Consider the following 13,750-nt stretch of genomic DNA (forward strand, 5'->3'; position numbering starts at 1 on the left):
ATCTCTCAACCCAGGGAGAAGCTATTCCCTGGGTTAATGTTAAAAATATCTGTGTGAAATGCATAGAAGTATATGTATACTTTTCCCCTCTGTTCATACCAGTAGGGTATGGCTATATCACACAAGCTTTATGGATATCACAATAAAAGCTGTTAAGAGAAGGTTTAAAACCTTCCCTTTAACATTCTTATTGACCCAAAAAAGCTATGAATCCACAAGGTGAGTTAGAATCTTTCAATGGATTCAGTTATAAATTATTAAACTAACTTCTATGGATTTGTAAACAAACTTGGTATATTATTAGATGTCCAGGTTTCTGCCCACATGAAAGTGGCATAAGAAATGCTATTGAAGTAGTTGGTACATTTATATTTCATTGAATGGAGTATTTGTAAGTTTTAGGAAAAAGCTTTTTAGACAGGAAGCATTCATAATTATATCCAATTATTATCATTTAATATTTATATTACATTGCCAATTCCTATGCTGATATGTGATTTGTCTTCTATTAAAAGGTCTGATGTTTTCTCTGTTGTTATAAAGCAATACTAGAGAATGCAAATTTTCAATCTCAGGTATGTGATGAAACTGTGGACCTAATTATAAGCAATAGCTATACTAATTTTATTTTAAAAACATTTATATGTGCTATATTTGTGTCCTGAACCTGAAAATGTATTTTCTTCCTTACTGAAACTGAGGAAGAGAGAAAAGATAAGTGGAAGTGGAGAGGAGAGAGGGGAAGAGAACAAGAGAGCTAAAGAGAGAGAAAGGGAAATGTGCACAGGAAAATGGGATAAATGCAGAGTGTGTTGGTGTGCTAGCATGCTGTACTTCCTTGCTAATACTAGTGTTATCTGGAGAGGAGGATTCCTGTTAATGTGGAGAGTGATTGCTACCTTTCAACACAGATTTTCTGGAGACTTTATGTGAGGTTCCATCATGGAAAATGGAGCCTGTGCATATTGGAAATTTCAGTAGATTTCTTTTCAGATAGAAAACTATCCATTATCCTCAATTTAGGCTTCCTGATAGTTGAGTCAAAACCTGTTGATAAATATATTCTGTGACTTTGTTGAAATTGATGATTTGTATTAAAAAATTTGCTACTTAAGTGAATGTTTTGTGAGATCAGAAAATGTATATTTCTATAGCTGAGTCATTTTTATATAAATTACATCTTAATTTAAAAATATTGTTTAGTGCTCTAAATAATTAAAGATTAAGGCCCTGATTCTAAGAGACTGCAAAGGATTTGAATGCGAGGCTTTGGAGAGAGGGAAGGGAAGGGGCACAATGATATAATTATAATTTTCAAAATATAAAAACAAGACCCATGGCTATAAAAATATGGGTGTAAATTTTCACCTGGTTCTCTTGATAGATTTGAAAATAGAAAATTTTCTGTTCCTTGGAAAGCCCTGCCAGTGTTAGGTGTTGGGTACTGATGAGCCTTGACACTTTGCTGTATTTTGTTTCTCTGAATGAAAATCAACAATGATGTGGATTTTTATCTGATTCTATGCCCTGATCCTTGAGAAGCAGTATTAACTTAAGTATGAATGATTTAACTTTGCACTGCTCTTTTATTTTCATGTTTGTGCAGCTATTGTCTTCAAGAATTTGAATGAGACAAGTGAATCAGATTACTCATTTTGGTACTAGAAAAAAATTAGGTCATTAAGGAAAGTTTCACATCCTTCAATAGAATTAAGAATTTCCCTCTTGGGGAACATGTGAAGGTTAGCAAACAAAATCATTTAATGCTAAGACAGAATGTGAGTTCTGTCCGCAAGCCCAGCTTGGGGCCCTGTGTGCTGTCTTCTGATCTTTGCATGCACTCTAGACTGTGCATGTCCTCCTAACTACAAACATGCATGTACACACTCATATACACATCCATCCCACACTCCCACACACTCATAGAGATACATACACATGCACAGAGAGGGGAATAATATAATTTATTTTTTAAATTAGAATCTCAAATAATTTGCAAGCTGTTGCTGCTTATGGTATACCAGGTGATGGTTTAACAAATGGACTGTTCTCTCCAGCCTTTTCTCAGATGGAGAAAGAAAGAAAAACATGTTTATTTTTGGTTATTATTTAGCAGATATAGACATTTAGAATAAAAATTTAAAAACCATATAATAAACTATTTGGTGGTAACAAACAACATCAATCACAAAAAAATGAGGAGTTCTGCTCTTTCTGATCCACGTATCTTTAAAGTAAACTGTGCTGTGAAAAAGAATTTTTAGAAAAGCATTCCATATGCTAGCTCACTTAAGACAATCTTATTTATGGTCTTGCCCTTTCCTCTTCATTAAACCAAAAGTAATTGTGATTTCACTAGCTTCAAAGTGTGCATATATATATATTTTCTAGCTCATTTGCTTCTATGTAATAAACTCTTCCAAAATTCTCTTTTATAGAACTCAACACTACACATACTCAGATCACTTTCTTCTTGCTCACTGGTGTACCAGGATTAGAAGATATCCAGATTTGGATCTCAATCCCTTTCATCTTCATGTACCTCTTAGCTGTGTTTGGCAATGTGCTGGTTATGGCAGTGATAGTCTGGGACCGGAGCCTCCATGAACCCATGTATCTCTTCCTGGCCATGTTGGCATTCAATGATGTTCTCCTCTGTACTGTCACTGTACCCCAAATGCTACTCATTTTCTGGCAGGGTCCCTTGGCTGCCACCTTCCCTGCCTGCCTCACACAAATGTTCTTTGTCCATGCTCTGTTCCTCTCTGAATCTGCTGTCTTACTGGCCATGGCTTTTGACCGCTATGTGGCTATCTGCACACCACTGCATTATACAACCTTGCTTACAGGCTCTCTCATTGTCAAGGTTGGTCTGGCCCTGATAGCTCGGAGTGTGGCTGTTGTCACTCCTGGTGTCCTTCTTATTCTCCGCCTAGACTTCTGTCATAGCAACATTATCCACCACACATACTGTGAGAATATGGGCATCGCCAAGTTGGCCTGCAACAGCATTACCTTAAATAGCATTTATGGGCTCTCTGCAGCTCTCCTCACCACAGGGCTTGACTTTGTCTTCATTTCCTTGTCCTACTGGCTCATCTTGAAAACAGTCCTACAACTGCCATCCAGGGAAGCCCGGACAAAAGCCTTTGGCACCTGTGGAGCTCACATTTGTGTTATTTTGATATTCTACACCCTGGCGTTTTTCTCTTTCTTTACTCATCGCTTTGGGCACCATGTGGCCAGGCACACCCTCATCCTTCTGGCAAATCTCTATCTACTGATACCCCCAACCATGAACCCCATTGTTTATGGAATAAAGACCAAAGAGATAAGGGTGCGAGTAGTAGGGCCCTGTTTCCGACCAAAATGATTCAAGTCTAATGAAACAGCAAAGGACAGGGAATCCAAGATAAACGACGAGGCTCAAATAAAAATCCAAAAACAGTCTGTTCAGTTCTAGCCCTAGAGCATTAAATGTGCAATAAAATAATATAATTCAAAAGAGAAAGAGCATAATGTTTGGTATGTGGAGAGGTGCAGAAGATTTTGGAGGAGTTGGGAGATGGGAAATTCTAAGTACTCTGTATGAAAATTTAAGTAAAAAGAATTGACAAAACATTTTAAAGTAAGTAAAACTACAGAACATATTATTCCCAAAGGTTATTGTTGTGACATAATTAGAAAATTTACAGGAAATATAAGTATGTTTGACAAGTGTATCAACATACTACTGTAATCAAGGGGAAATCAGTGTACTAGAATAAGTTAAATATTTTATATTATAAGTATCTTTCTATGTCAGTTTCCATAGTCAGAATAAAATAATACTTCTGTGAATTCTGGAATTACTAATTATCCTAGTCTCAAGAACAGCAGAAATGAACAAATTCATAGATGCTTACCAGATTATTTAATTAATCAAATAATAAATACTAATGACCATATAAAATAAGCTTCATTATTCACCTTATGTATAGAGCATATTCATGAAATAAATTGTTTTATTTTATTTTAACTTTTAATTTTTTTTTATTGAAGTAGAATTTTATCACTTGCCCCTTCCCATGCCCAAGCTACTCTCCCTCAAAGCCCTCCCATTCCCCATGGTCTTCAATTGATAGCCTCTTTGACTTTTTTATGTTACATACCCATTTATACATGTATATTTATGCAGGAACCTGCTAATTTCATTTTTGTGTTTGTGGTTTTTTGCTGACCATTCATCATTGGGAAGTGCATAAAGAAAGCTCATCTCTGGGAGACTAACTTGCTTCCCTGAAGTCAACAGACAATTTGCCTATCATTCAAATGCTTTTCCCTTAAATTTCCAGAAAATATCTATCTCTTACAGATTTTAAGATATTCATATAATAAAGGTGCTTTAGTTTTACATTCTAGAATTTTACTTTGTTTGGATTAATTAAATCATAAACATGATGTTTTGTCAAACATTGAGTTATATAATGATATCCAAAGATAAAATTAATATTTATCTAAGACTTAGGAAGGACAGAAGCCAGGCTGCTATGGACTCCACTTTTAGGGCACATTGCTGGAGTAGGTGACTTCAGTTTAAGGTGTAGAGACTCGGGACAAAATACTTAATTGCCTCTCATTGAATCTGATTGATAGTTTAGGTCAATCCATAATATCCTTAATATAATATTCTGATTTGAAAATGAAAAAGTCTGTCTGGGATGTTCTTAATAAGAAGAATCATAGAAACTTAAGAGTAACATTCAGTAGGCTCATTTGGCTATTTAGCTTTTTCTTTATATTTTAAAATTTTTTATATTTTTTGTTGTTGTTTATGATTCTTTTTATCTGGCTTTCTTCTGTAGTGAAGGCTGGCCTTAGACTCATAGTCCTCCTCCTTAGCCTCCTGAATACTAGGACCCATTTGTATACCATGATGGCTGGTTTTCTTTTCTTTCTTTTATATAAACATATATCATTTTCCTAGTTTAATTCTCCATGATGAGCTATTTGAATGTTCACATTCTATGGTGTCAGCCTATGCTTTTCATCTAGAAGACTGAGATAACCAGGAAATTTAAATTATTTCCTTACTGCAAAATATTCACTTCTGAATAAGACAAACTATTTCCCTGATTTTAAGCAAAAAAATTATGTTGTGAATATAATAAAGTAATGCATTTATATGACCTGGTAGTTTTATTAATGTATTGAATGTCTTAAAAACTTTCTAACAAGACATTTTTTATAAATGTATAAAGTTGTCTCTATTTGCATGTATATTAAAGTGGCTATTTCACACTGTTGTTAAAATATGTTTTATTGTCTAAGCCAGTAGATTAAAAACTGGCTTTTAAGTGAGCTAACAAAGTGATTTGCAACAATTGAAAAATGTCAAATAATACTTGAATGATAAAAAGGATAAACAAGAGCCATCTTTATTTTGAGAACTTCTTATATAGATATTACATCTATATCACTCTTTCTCCTCTCTCTCCCACTCAGTCTCTTCCTGTCTTCACTCCCTCTTAAATTCACAAATTATTCAATTATATATGTATCTATATATATGCACATATAAATGAGTATACAGCCTATTGATCCATTTAGCATCACTCATACATGTTGTATTCAGTGCTATATAGTTGGACAATTTTTGTTGGAGTTTGTATTTTGAGTAAATGGATGCTTACCCTCTCAGCAGCCATTAAATACTTATATCCCTTTACCTATGGGCAGGACACTGAGGAATTTCCCTGTATGTCAAAGAAGCTTCTCTTTTTTTTACAATAGATGGAGACTAGTACAGAGATCTACAACTGGTAAGAATGCATAGACTAAGTGCCAGAGGGGTGCCCTACCCCAACTGACACTTCTGCAGTGCAACCCCTATACCTAAGTTCTGGAGGATGAAAACACTCAAAGAACTACAAGGATAAGATGGTGACTTCTAAATAGTATCCCATACACATGACAGGGAAAAACCTACCCATGATCTTCCAACAACATGATTGCTTAAACACGGCCAGCATAATGACACCACCAGATGACATTCCCATACAATGAGGGAAATTCCAGGAAGCCATCTATTCATTTATTTGCTGATGTGCACAACCAATTATGCTGACCAAAAGTTCTTTTCTAGGGATATCTCCCTTAATTTTAAGAATGTATATTTTTATGATTTTTTTCTTGAGACTTGCAAATATAATGTTGTTCTAACAATGAGCTACATTGGTAACATAATGGATAAAATTTTTCATTCCCAAATTATGTATGTCATCTATCTGTTTCTCTTTCTCTCTCTCTCTCTTCCTGTGTGTGCATGTGTGTATATGTATGTGCACATTTGTGTGTGTCATCTGTACTTAAAATAGTTTCTCTAGCACATATATTTATATGTGTGGGATATTATAAAATAAATTACATGAATTTTTTTTAAAAAAAGAATAAAAAAAAACAAGGTTGAACTGGTCAATTGCATTATTTTGTTAATAAGGAAATTAATAAAAATATTTCTGAAACAAAGTCATAAAATGTATGTTCAACATTTCTATTTTTATAACATTGGTCATACTTATGAATGCTAAGAAACTGTGATTACCCACACAAGACCTGAACAAGAGCAAGGCAGTAAAAATCCAGCATAACTGGGGCAGATAATCTGCATGGCTCACCCCTTTTTGAAGAGTTATTGGCAATGGATAGATGGTAGGGCTGTTAGAATAATTCCCTTGAGGATGTGGCCACTGGTAATTTTCCCATGCAAGAGCTGGGAGTCCCATGATTATGTGCATATGGGCAGAACTAACTGAATTTACTGAGCTATCAAAAAAACATATTTGGAGGTACATGTTTGGGGGAATATTGGAGGAGTAAGAGGGAGAAATGAGACAAATACTTCTTCATGTACCCAGATGAAATTATCAAAAATAAAGAAAATGCTTTAATGAAATCAAATATAGTCTGTATTTGAAAGTGTGATTTTAAAGTGTTTTAAATTTAACTAAATTCAACTTATGCAATGTCCAATTACAAGTAATGTTATTTTTCAAAATAGTGGGTTTCTTCTCCTTCTCCTTCTCCTTCTCCTTTCTTCTTCTTCTTCTTCTTCTTCTTCTTCTTCTTCTTCTTCTTCTTCTTCTTCTTCTTCTTCTTCTTCTTCTTTTTTCTTTTTTTTTTCTTCTTCTTCTTCTTCTTCTTCTTCTTCTTCTCCAAGATAGGGTTTCTCTGTATAACAGTCCTAGCTGTCCTGGAACTCACTTTGTAGCCCAGGCTGGCCTCGAACTCCCTGAGATCCACCTGCCCCTGCCTCTCCAGTGCTGGGATCAAAGGCATGTGCCATCACTGCCTGGCCAAAATAGTGTTTTTGAAGCAACTTTCATTGTAAATTTAAAAGGAAAATATTTTTTTTTTGAGGTTAACAGTTCTAGGATTGTTTTTAATTAATGATTCTTTGGTCAAATTGAATGTGATGAAGTAGAAGAGTACAAGAAGTACATTCAAGTAAAGGATCAAAACTGGGGGAAAGAGACATAGGCAGATAAAAACAAAACAAAAACAAAAATAAAAAGCAACCAAGGAACAAAGAGGAATCATGGGTTCTTAAGGAGTGGACAAACTGCCTGGAATCTGAAGTCTTTATTTCAAGTTACTAGGATCCCTTCTTTTGTATTAAGTGTGACCTCATTACAGCACCTGTATTAAAAAGATAACACCCAAATTACTCATTCTTTTACTCAATGACCTGATTGCTTCTTTGGGTTTATGTACTCAGTAATTGTTTAGGGCTGCTCTTACACCAAAGGAAGTCAAATTATGTGACAGCAGCCAGAATATAGTATATGAAAAGACATTATCTGTTAGCAAGGCAGACCTTCACATTTCCTTCTGTCTTTTTTCATTCAGACTGAACTAAATTTCCACTATTTTCCCACCATTTATGTATGATTATGAACTGGATTATTTCAATGAGAGAAGGTTTAATTTTAACTAGTGATCAGACTCATGAGAGGATCTGGGAGGAATTGGGGAGAGGAAAACATGATCAAAATATAGTGTATGAAAAAACTTAAACAAAAAGAGTTAAAACAAAATACATGCAAAAACAGTAAGAGCCGCCTACAGAAGTGATCTGGAATTTCATGTTGTCTTCTTCCAAAACTTCGAAATAATTAAACCATATTCACCTGCATTTGCAAATATTTAAATGTTTTCTTCCTGTATTCTTATTAAAGCACATGTTAAACTAATGGATTGTAGTTATTTGTGTCACATAATAATCTCTGGGACATGGTAAAATTACTCTTAAAATTCTGTAAAGTTAAAATCTTTTCCATAAACCAAATAAAGAAAATTGACATTGATGTTGCTCCCTTCTAAAGTGACCACACCTCCCCAGATAAGAAAGAACAATATGCATACATTTTTTTTAAAGAAGGTGATTCTTAAGCAATATGCTAGCTAGCAACTTCTGCTTTGATCTACAGTATAAATTTAGTATCAAGTCAAGTCATTACCATCTATAAATATGATCAAATAAGCATATTTCAAGCACAATATGATAAACATTAAAAGTTATGTAAGGTTCTATACCAAACATCATTAAATGTCAAAAAGCAAAAAGAAGCTGGGTTTTGCCAATTCAAGGAAAATTTTGTAGATAAGTCCCTTATATGAAGTTTAAGGTTAGTAACAGGCAAGGACAGAAGACAGTGATTTGCATCATATCTCTCTCTAATATGCATCATCATCATCATCTCTAATGCATTAATGACTGAAGATGATTTTAAAAGTACATTTAAGAAAATGACTATCTAGTTCTTTGAGCAACTGTGAGCACTTTCAGAGCCTCTAATTCTGGTTTGCATATTTTTTGTCAATTCTGAGTACAACATACTTAGAATAGATAATTCACCATGACATCACACCAATTGTCTAACACCTTGTTGACATGATTACATTGCAGAAGAATTAATTTTGTGGGGACAGATGAAATGTAAGATTCCTTGTCGAATCTGCTTGGTCTTCACACTATAGATGATTGGGTTGAGCACTGGTGGCACCATTAAGTAAATATGAGCCATGAAGATGTGGAGAAAGGGTGAGGAATGCTTGGCAAAACGATGGACAATAGACACCCCTATCATAGGCACATATAGAATGAGCACAGCACAGATGTGGGATGCACATGTGTTGAGTGCCTTAAGCCTACCCTCACGGGATGCAATTCTTAACACTGAGTGAAGGATAAAAACATAAGTTATTAAAATACCCAAAGAATCCATGCCCCACAGCATAGTAATCACAACCATTCCATATATAACATTAAACCTGACATCAGCACAGGCAAGGCGGATTATGTCCTGGTGTAGACAATAAGAATGAGAAAGGACATGGGAGCGGCAGAAGGGAAAGAATGCTAGACGAACCAGGAGAGGGATGAGTGGAATAGCACTCCGAAGCAAGGCTGCAATTCCAATCTTGGCAATAAGTTTTGGGGTGAGAATGGTAGCATATCTCAGGGGGTGGCAGATGGCCACATACCGGTCAAGGGCCATGGCCAGGAGTACAGATGATTCAGTGAAGGAAAAGGTATGAATCAGAAACATTTGGACCACACAGATATTGAACTGGATCTCTCGGGAAATGGACCACAATACCCTAAAAAGTGATACCATGGCAGGCAGGGACATGGCCATGTCAGTGAGTGAAAGCATGGCCAGGAAGTAGTACATGGGCTCATGGAGCTTCGGGTCTGTCCTCACAATATGCAAGATGGAACAGTTGCCTGTTATTCCAACAATGTAGAGGAGGCAGAAAGGGATGGAAATCCAGTGGTGAAATTCCTCATAGCCAGGGATGCCTGTGAGGTAGAATGTGGAGGAAATGATGCTGCTGGAATTTGAGGTTGCCATTGGGGTGACTGTTAGACCACAATTCAGTTCTACAGTTACTCTCTAACGGGAAAGGCATTGACAGGGCCAGGATCTGTATTTTAAGAAAAAAAGGAGAAAAAGACAAAGTAAACAAAAGACATTTTGATGCTTATCTCCTTAAGCCATCCCAATCCTATTTCCCTTTTCTTGGTGTCACTGATGATTATAGTCAGTTAATTAAAATATCTACTCTCTATCCACCAAATCCTTCATTTCTGTAGAATCACTCAACATCCCTTTAAACATGAATGAGCTTCCAGAGACATCAGCCTGATAGAGCACATACACACAAATTAAAGATCACAGTTTTAACTTTATAATATCCAAAGACATGTTATTGACAGGTAGAGGTCATACACCATCATTTCTTTATATAACTTCTGCAGAGATTGAAATTGGTTTGTTATCCTGTTAAATTTGATGTTTTCCTTCATAGCATTAGAGCACCATGGTATCTTTAGAAAAATCAAGCAAGTTTGGACCAGCACTGGTCTCATTCTTCCCCAACTATTCTCAGCTATATAATTGATACTTGTATAATGGATAATCTTGCTCTCTTCAGACAATAGACTCCAAACATGATTTGATTTCAAACTGTAACTCTGGTTTTTTCTTTTTAAACTTTGTCATACAATCTATTTTGCTTATTTTTTCTCTCCTCCAGCTCTTCCCAGAGCCTTCCCACCTCATTTCCTCTTTTTTCTTTTTCTTTCTTTTTTTTTTTTTAAAAAAAAACCAACAGCAAAACAAGTAAGAAACAAGAACATAAACAAAATAAAATGCACACACACACACACACACACAAAATAAAATAAAATAGATAAAAAACAGAGTCTGTTTTTTGTTGATCAACAACACATAGGCACATGGTCTGCCTTATAGTTGATATAATCAATGACACTACAATGGAGGAAACTGGTTATCCCTATCCAGTAGGTATCAGTGCAAATAGCTTTTGGGTTAGGGTGGAACTTTGTGTACACCCCCCACTCCTTATCCCTGCTGGTATTTTGTCTGATGTGAGCCTGTACAGGTCTTATAAGAGTGTCATAGTCTCTAAATTTGGATTGTTACTCTGAAAGCTAATTACATAGTAAAATACACTTAATTGAAATAAAGTATAGTTTTCAAAGAAAACTTTACAACAAAGAGAAAAATACTAAATTTAAGAAAAATAGACTTGACTTTTTTCTTTATTGAGATGCCACTTCCTGGTTAACATTCTTTCTCTGGTTCTACATCACATTAGTTTGAATTATATTGTTGAAATATAGATTCACTTTTTAATTATATATATATATGTATATATATATTACTTTTCTATATATACCAAAGTTGCATCCTTTATCAGCAGTGTTGTGCTGTAAACCAAGGAGATACTGCATGCAAACCAGTAAAATCAGTTTCATATCAGACCATACATCTATTGTTTCTCATTGAACAAACATTCACAGCTGTAACTAAAAATAAAAAACAAGAAAGGATGTAAATTAAATATATAAAATGAATACTATAGATAGTAATCACAAAATGATGCTTCTGCTGTAGCTGAGGACAACAGCGACAATGAGAAAAACAATGATTTTTATTACTGCAGAAACTAAAAACAGAGAAGACATACAGCATCTTAATATAAAAGACTCATAAATGGGCATTTCTCAAAATGATAAGGGCAGCTGTATTATGAGAATTATCAATTTCCTCTCAGTGGCATCCAGTGACTGCTAAACATTGATATATTAATCACATTTTAAATGTTTTCACTATTGTCAATTTCAACTGATAATTATGATATTCCTATTTGGGCAAATTTCATTCTATCCAGTGCAGATAGAAAATTGAGCCCAGAGTGGAACACCAAGTTTCATTTAGACAAAAGATGAAAATCCTTGAGACTTACTAAGCTGTGAATCCAAAAATCTATGTTAGAGTCTGTGGCTACCCAAATATAGACATATGTGATGTAGCTTGTCTACTTTCTAGCAACTAGTCCTCCTGTCAAGCTGTATAGCAAGGCTCACTTTGGACTGTCTACTTTCTGCTGCTTATGACCTATGATTTCAAATCAGTCCTCACAGACTTGACATCTGCCACCAGGATTAGTTTTTAAACTGAAATTCTTTATCTGTCAAGTTTGAAAGCATCTCTTTGCCTCCTGTAAGCAGCAAATCCATTGACAAAGGCCATGAGCCACTTCAGTCTTGGGCATCTTATCAAAGCCTTGTAAGTCTGAAAAGCTTGAGGCTAAATGGAGACTTTTAGCATACATGAATATCTAATATATTTTGTTCATAGTATGTCCTTAACTGAATAATAATAATAATAACTTACCCTAAAACAGCTTCTTAGACTTTTACCTTCTACTTTTGATAAATACCTAAACTACTTTGCTTCTCAAGTTCTCAACTGTATATTTCCATTTTCACTCACCTAAATATTTCCCTGATCTCTCACACTGGGTAGAATAATTTCCCTTATTGTGAGTGGCCATTCAACTCAACAAACAAATAGGATTAATTTATAAATCTTCCTACAATCCCAAGAGACAGGAGGCCCCAAGATAAATGTAAGGGAGTGGCTGTAGCTACCTCAGTGCCAACATTCCCTTTCATGCCACTTCCCAAAGGCCTTTGTCCTCTACTTCCAGACTGAAGCACTATGCTGTTACTTAGGAGTGAGCTTTGGGATTTCTCTCAAAGCTTTAGGGTCTCTCTTTAGGGTCTTGGTATCTGGAAGAAATTGAATAATACTACATGAAATCAAATATTGAACTGCATCCAGAATATGTAAGGATACTAAATAATTTTTAGATATAGAGTATCTCAGTTAGAGTTGGACGATGGAACACCATCGTCAAAGCAACTTGGAAAGGATTTATGCTTCCTCACCTCTGTTAGTCACTGCAGGAAGTCAGAACAGGAACTCAAAAAGAGCAGGAACCTGGAGACAGGAGCTAATGCAGAGGCCATGGAGGACTGCTTCTTACTGTATTGCCCTTCCTAGGTTGTTCAGTTTATTTTCATATAGAACCCAGGACCACCAGCCCAGGGATGGCACCATCCCCAATAGTCTCACCCCTCCCACATCAATCTATAATTTAAAAAATGCCCTACAGGCTTTCCTGTAGCCAGATCTTTTGGAGGCATTTTTTAAAATTGAGCTTCCTTCCCCTCAGATGACTTTAGCTTGTGCTAAGTTGATACAAACCTAGCCAGCACATAGAGCAAGTTCCCTATATATCGTCAATAATATTGATTTCTTAATACCTGATGGTTAATTATGTATGTACCAGCCTTGACAGGTATACTACTAACTGACAGCCTTGACAGGTACACTATTAACTGACAGCCTTGAAGGGTACACTATTGACTGACAGCCTTGACAGGTACACTACTGACTGACAGCCTGGATGGGTACACTGCTGACTGATAAAAACACTCACCAGGTTTGGTGTTCTCTTTTCTTTTTTCTTTCCTCCCTCCCCTTTGATAAAAGTAGCTTTTTTCCCTTATGTAATATACCCAGATTACAGATTCCCCTCCCTCTACTCCTCCCAGTTCTTCCCCACTTCTCCTCTCATCTGAATCCACCCCTTTCTGTCTGTCATTAGAAAATATTCAGGCCTCTATGGGATAATATAATAAGATAAGATAAAATAAAAACTAACACACCAAAGTTTAACAAGGCAAACAGAAGGAAAAGAGCCCAAGAGAAAGGCACAAGAAACTGAGACCCACTCATTGACACACTCACTCTGACTAACCACCACAGTGAACACTACAACTGACCACCACAGTGGCCACTATCCCTCAACAACACAATGGGCACTACAA

At 35.7% G+C, this 13,750-nt stretch overlaps 2 protein-coding genes across 2 annotated transcripts; one reads left to right on the forward strand and one right to left on the reverse strand.

Moving 5' to 3' along the window:
• The first annotated feature begins 206 nt into the window (after positions 1-206).
• On the forward strand, positions 207-3,373 carry LOC114706647 (olfactory receptor 52Z1-like). The gene is made up of 2 exons (XM_028889140.1): positions 207-219; positions 2,439-3,373. The coding sequence occupies exons 1-2, from the start codon at positions 207-209 to the stop codon at positions 3,371-3,373; spliced, it is 948 nt and encodes a 315-aa protein (XP_028744973.1).
• A 5,563-nt stretch (positions 3,374-8,936) lies between these two features.
• LOC114706592 (olfactory receptor 51G2-like) lies at positions 8,937-9,896 on the reverse strand. The gene has a single exon (XM_028889047.1). It carries the CDS (start codon positions 9,894-9,896, stop codon positions 8,937-8,939), a length of 960 nt encoding a protein of 319 aa, XP_028744880.1.
• Between the last annotated feature and the right edge of the window lie 3,854 nt (positions 9,897-13,750).

This window comes from Peromyscus leucopus, chromosome 1 (assembly GCF_004664715.2).
Source record: "Peromyscus leucopus breed LL Stock chromosome 1, UCI_PerLeu_2.1, whole genome shotgun sequence".
Classification (NCBI taxonomy): Eukaryota; Metazoa; Chordata; class Mammalia; order Rodentia; family Cricetidae; genus Peromyscus; species Peromyscus leucopus.